Here is a 5,963-nt window from a genome sequence, read left to right as displayed (position 1 = left end):
GGCCCTCCCCCCCCAGCGCCGGCAGCAGCCTCAGGGCTTCTGGGGGCTCGTGGCAGAGCCCCTCACACAGCATGGGGTGGTGGCAGGCAGTGGGGATCACTTCTTCCCCCTGCCCACGGGCTTTTTTTTTTTTTAAGAGCTGGGACCTGGGGTGGGCGGAGCAGCCATGGGGCAGGGGGGCTAGGAGAATGGGCAGTGAGGGGCAGTAGGGCAGTGAGGATCTCCCCCCCACCTGTCAGCAGCTGGTGAGTGGGGGCTTTTTTCTTTTCTTTCTTTTATTTTTTTTTAAGAGCTAGGATCTGGGGCTGCAAGAGTGGGCAGGGAATGGGGGCTCATGACAAAGTCCCCCATGCAGTGCGTGGAGGTGGGGGGCAGTGGAGATCATCCCCCTGCTGGGCAGCAGCTGGGCAGTGCTGGGATTTTTTTTTCAAGGAGCCGGGAGTTGGGCCTGGGCAGGGCAGCCACTGATGGGGCTGGAAGAGCAGGCAGGGGATGGGGCCGATTCAGATTTGGCTGATTCGGGACAGTGACTCAAATCACTGAATCGAATCATTGTCCCCCAAATCAGGCAAATCCGAGTCTGAAGCAAATACTAGCTGCTTTGCACAGGCCTAATAAATACTGTGCTGAGCTCCATGCTACCACATCTACTCTACTAGCAGTACTCAGGCTAGCTAGTTCAAAGATTTGAACACATATACATGAACTGCAGTGACTGCAGTGTAGACATGCTATTAATCTTCCATTAGCAGATGGAGCAGGGCCAGGTGCTATATGTCCCATGCCTACAGCATCTTATTGCTTCATGGAGGTACTGAAAGAAGTTTCTGGCACCTTCTTTTTCTGTGGGCCCCAAACATGTATAGAGTCTGCTTGTCACCCTCCTCCCCACCCCCTAATTTCCCCCAACCTTTGCTAGCTCCCCATCCCAATTTACCCTAGATTGGGTGGCTAATTTTAACATTCTCTAACTTCCCCCTAACCTTCCTGAATGTTTGTATGCAGCCGGGGTTAGTGGGTAAAAGTCTATGTCAGCAGCTCTCAATGTCACTTAGGGTCAGCCTAACACAAAGCAGGGTCTGTGTTCTACTCCACAAAGCTTGTTGTACATTTGACAAGGGAATACAAAAATCAGGGAAGGAAAAGTTAATCTAGCTTTTAAAAATATAAAAAAACCTGGCCTTAGCTGAGCTGAAGGCAGGAAAGAAGTACAAATAAATTACTATTCTATAGAACCTCATCCCTAAATCACATAAAACTACAATAACTGGTGTCTTTACTAGCAGTCTTAGCATAGAAATCAAAGTCAGAACAGGCCAGGAATCGTGGTGTCTGATCCATCCTTTCATAACTAAAGGTAGACAGATTAGGGTGAAAGGTGCCATGTAGAATCATGGGAAACTATAACTGCCCATGCTATAGTTAATACTTTTACAAATACAGTAAAAGTTCTGTTATCTGTCATCTTACAAGCCGGCATGCTCCACTAACCGGCATGCTGGCTTGTAAGATAAAGTGAAACTGGAAATGCCCACCGTGGCACTTCTGGTTTCTGAGCCCCATGGCTCAGGGTAAAGCAGACTGTGCTGCCAAGCCCCCACTGCCTGGGAGCATAAAGGCTGTACAGAGCTGTGTGGGAGGGGTGGAGGGATACCCCAGATGCAGTGTGAGATGCGGTGGCCGGGGCTGCTCAATTAACCAGCATATTTTGTTATACAGCATTCCCCATTCCTGGGGGATGCCAGATAATAAGGGCTTTTACTGTAACAATAAAAAATGCCATAAAATGCTTTTTTACAGATTTTTACTTTAAGAACTCAAATATTTAAAATAAGAGAAGGTTTAACACAACTCACTGTTTGTGCTGCTTTATCTTGTTGACAAAATCTATATCTGCAACTCACCAATTCTGACTACTGATTAGGATTCTAAAGTCTCTATGTGATTGTTCTTTCTCCCTTCTGTATCTGTCTTGTGGTCTTGCATTTTCTGCAAATACAGTACCCCCTCATTTTTGCAAATCCCATTTATACCAAACACCTGCTTTTAACAATGAAAACAATAGGAGATGATCTTTTTCACTACTGATACAGCAAATTGACTAACCCTTTTAGAGCAAGCATGCTCTTTTAATTTAACTTTTCTCCTGGTCCCATGAAGGTTTCTTATAATGAGGTTATGCTGTACTTTCATTCCAGTCTGTCTGAAATGGTAAAATTAGACAGGGTTGCTCTAATGTAGTTATCTTAACTCATAGTTAAAAGCCAAAAAGAGAGAGCTAGCTAATTGGCTATGATCCTGCAATTCTTCAATGTGGTATACTATCAGATGAAGTCAGAAGGAAGTCTGAATTCAAAATGAGAGATTCTGAGCTAAAATATGGACATAAAGAAGCTAAACGTGGAGAAGGGTCACAGTTAAGTTAGGTTAATCATAGCACTGAGTTTAGACTCATTATTAGGCCTGTGCAAAGTGGCTAGTATTCGCTTTGGATTCGGCCGATTCAGGAGACAGTGATTCGATTCGGTCGTGGGGCTTTTCTCCATTCTTTTTTTTCTTACAGGGTCAGAGCCACAGTGGGCAGGACAGCCATGGGGGAGCTGGGGGAGTGGGGGGGCATCAGGGGCTCATGCAGAGCCCCCCATGCAGTTTGGGGCAGCAGGGATTGCCCCCCCTGCCCGGCAGCACCCAGTGAGCACCCTGGCTTTTCTTTAAAGAGCCAGGAGCTGGGGTGGGCAGGGCAGCCATAGGTTGGGGGGCTGGGAGAGTGGGCAGGGAACGTGGCCTGGCAGGGGTCCCTCCAGTCCCTCAGCCCCCCTCCCCCACCTCCTTACTTACCAGCTCAGAGTCCAGCTGCAGCTCCCTGCTACAGCCACCAGGGACTACCCGCCTCATCAAAGCTCTCTGAATCTTTTCTGAAGATTTGGAGAGCTTTAAATCCATTTGGATCTTTTAATTGGTCCACTGATTGAATTCGGATTCAAAGATTCGGCCACCAAATTGGGCCAAATCTCCTCTGAATCAAATCACCACTTGAAGCTTCACACAGCCCTACTCATTATGGGATCTGTTATTTTTCTGTGTTTACAAAGGATGCCATTCTAGATCTAATAGTCGTCTTTTGGTTTTAGGACCTAGTAAATGTCTTTGTATTGTACTCCACGGTGACCCGCGTAGCAGTATTTGTTGAAAAGATACAGTGATCCAGATATCCACAGAGCTTTAAGTTAGGGTTTTGTCAGAAAGCGAGGGCATAGAAAGTAGGGAACAACACCTTACAAGGTATTTTCACTTGAAAACCTAGCAGATTTCTGAGAGGAAATTTTGCTGAGTGTTAATACTGCTGTAAGCAGCAATTCATTTCATTTCATGACCTCCAAGTTGGTAAGATGTTAGAAGAACTAGTGCCAGCTTAGCTTTTGTAAGAGGCAAGAGAGTGGAGATTGCAGTAAACCAGGGAATGTTGCACTCTGTGCTCTCTCACTCTCAAATCCTTTGCTAGGGAATGACAACATACATTTCCCAGATGGGTCTTAACATTTCTCGTGGTCTCTTCCCTTCTCATAGATTTTCTATAGAGAGGATTAGCAAGACTTGTTTTGCAATATTACATAATAATTGGCAAGAGAATAAATAATAGACATTATCAATCCTTCTTTTCAATTTACTTGTTAACATTTTAAATACATTTTCAAATAAAAAAACAATCAAATAGATTTTACTGTACCTTGTGAGACTTAAAATAAAGATTAGACAGTACAATCAAGCTCCAACATTGCTAATTTTTCATTAACTACATCTAAGGACTCCAATAATTTCCTGTAAGAAACTTGTAGCTTCCTCAAAATTGAAGTTTCAGTTTCTTCTGTGAATGTCTGTTTTTTACACTGGTACATTATTGTTTGCAATCCTTTATATCACACTATTTATGAATGTAATCACCACTAAATTCACGTTAAATGAAAAAAAAAATCTGCTGATCTTTATGCATTGCATGCCATTCCTTTTAATAAATGTTTCCACAATATTTAAGCATTCTTTGGGCAAAATTTAAAAATCCCTTAAAGGCAGACCAGGAAGGCTCTCTGTTATAATTTCTGTTAAAGTGCAGGATTAAGAAAGAAATTGGCTTTGAAAGTAGTTAGTGCTTTTCAATGAAGCTCATTATAAATTGACCTTGGTGTTTTTCTGGTTCAGCAACTTACAGGGATTTGTTTGCTATATATATAAGGACTTTACAAACTCCATAGTGGCAAAGTGCCATAACCTTGGTAGAATAAAATATCTATAGTAGATAGCTGCTTAAAACACTTAATGCAATATAATAAGGTTTGTCTGCTTTACTTACCTCGCTTATTTAAAAGCCGTGACTTTTTGCAGTGGTAAGCAAGCTCCTGTTCACAGTGTTCTGCATGGTTAATTGTAGCCTGAAGCTGTTCCAGGTTGGCAGTGTACTTGAAAAACACAGTGTGTGGGTTCTCCCGATTAGCACTTTTGACTCTGGTTAAGTTGGTGTTGTTGTGCTGTATAATTGTCCAAGTCGTATCTTGCAAAACACACAGAGAAAAGTAATGCAGCATGTAAAATAGAAGCAAAAGTTAGCAAGGGAAATAAATTTGTAATGGAATACATCTGGAATTAAGGTGACTTTTTCCAGTCACAAGACCAATTGTGGGACGTGAAAGCAACATACAATGTTAGTAAAAGGTTCTGCAATTGTACACAAATATTAGGTTACCATTGTTCCCCTTTGTGAAACTACTGTACCATGCTTTCAGGTGCGGAAAATCACCAATCACAGAAAGAATAGGTGAGGATAGCCAAATACCTGTTTTCTAAATGCCACATGGTCTAAGGGGAAAACCCCAGTGACTTCCATTATTGTTACTTTGCAAAGGTTAGCTTCTGTGTAAAAAGACACACAATTATAAACAGGTTTTCGTTATCTGAAGAACATTTGGCATTAGGTCTTTCTAATAATTTGATTTTATCAGAGAATTTACATCAGTTGCCAGGACTCATCTTTCTATTGCCCAAAGAGTGGGCATATTGAATAATTACTTGCAATTATATTCATTGTAAGGCACATATAGGAAACAGGTTCCTTCAACAACCCCATACTCAGGTGGTAATCAGTATTTCTGCTGGTGCTTTGTGGGTAAAAGACAAAGGCCAAATTAATCATTAAATACAATCCTATTCCACATTACATAAGAGTCGCAAAACCTCTGTGGCATCTAGATGCCTTACACTCTTGCATTTTGGCCTAAAAGATCCCTAGACATCTGGATGTGAGCTGCGGTACATGTTCGGAGCAATTCCAAATATCTACTTAGCTGTCTAAATGTGTGTAAGGCATTGGTTCTCAACCTTTTTATGCTACAGGCATTGCTAGACAGACTCAAGTCATCCCTTAATAGACCTAAAGCAGCCCATCAGAAAATGTCAGCTATTAGTTTTCACTTATTTTTTGCCTACATTAAAAAATAGAGCAATTTTTCTTTTGCAAAAAACTCAGAAGGACCATACCAGGTCAGAAGTCAGAATGTTTTTCACACTATGGATTGCTATTTGAAATCTTTGGGTTTATTTTGTGAATCATGTTTACACCCTTAACAGGGCTAACATTGAGTGGTATCCCACGGCACTTTTGTGAATGACTACTCTGTTGGATTCCAATTATGTCTGGAAAATGTCACTTAAATTTACACCCAGGCTCTCCAAAGACCACCAAATTTGCATTGCAGAGAATACCCACAATTGTCACCTCACAAATCTCAAAAGGGCTTTCACCCAATAAGGACACTCCTCCAGAGAGATAGATAACACTTCTGAAAGAGGCACTTGGATACCATGTGTAGAATTGTTGCAGTACAAAAAGAAAATCCCCGTGAATTGCAGATGATTAGTTACAACATACCACTCTTCCTTGTAACCTATGCAGAGAATCCTCAAACAAATGC

General features: G+C 42.0%; 1 protein-coding gene across 1 annotated transcript in view; it reads right to left on the bottom strand.

Moving 5' to 3' along the window:
• LOC102383157 (contactin-associated protein-like 4) overlaps nucleotides 1-5,119 on the bottom strand; it is an 80,446-nt gene extending 75,327 nt beyond the window's left edge. Inside the window, exons 1-2 of the mRNA XM_025191763.1 lie at nucleotides 5,062-5,119; nucleotides 4,349-4,546 (exon numbers count right to left, since the gene is read on the bottom strand). Of these exons, the coding sequence (XP_025047548.1) occupies nucleotides 4,349-4,546; nucleotides 5,062-5,119 (256 nt within the window). The remainder of the gene's footprint in view (nucleotides 1-4,348; nucleotides 4,547-5,061) is intronic.
• Between the last annotated feature and the right edge of the window lie 844 nt (nucleotides 5,120-5,963).

Source organism: Alligator sinensis, unplaced genomic scaffold (genome assembly GCF_000455745.1).
Source record: "Alligator sinensis unplaced genomic scaffold, ASM45574v1 scaffold793_1, whole genome shotgun sequence".
Classification (NCBI taxonomy): domain Eukaryota; kingdom Metazoa; phylum Chordata; order Crocodylia; family Alligatoridae; genus Alligator; species Alligator sinensis.
This window is presented reverse-complemented; position numbering and strand designations above follow the sequence as displayed.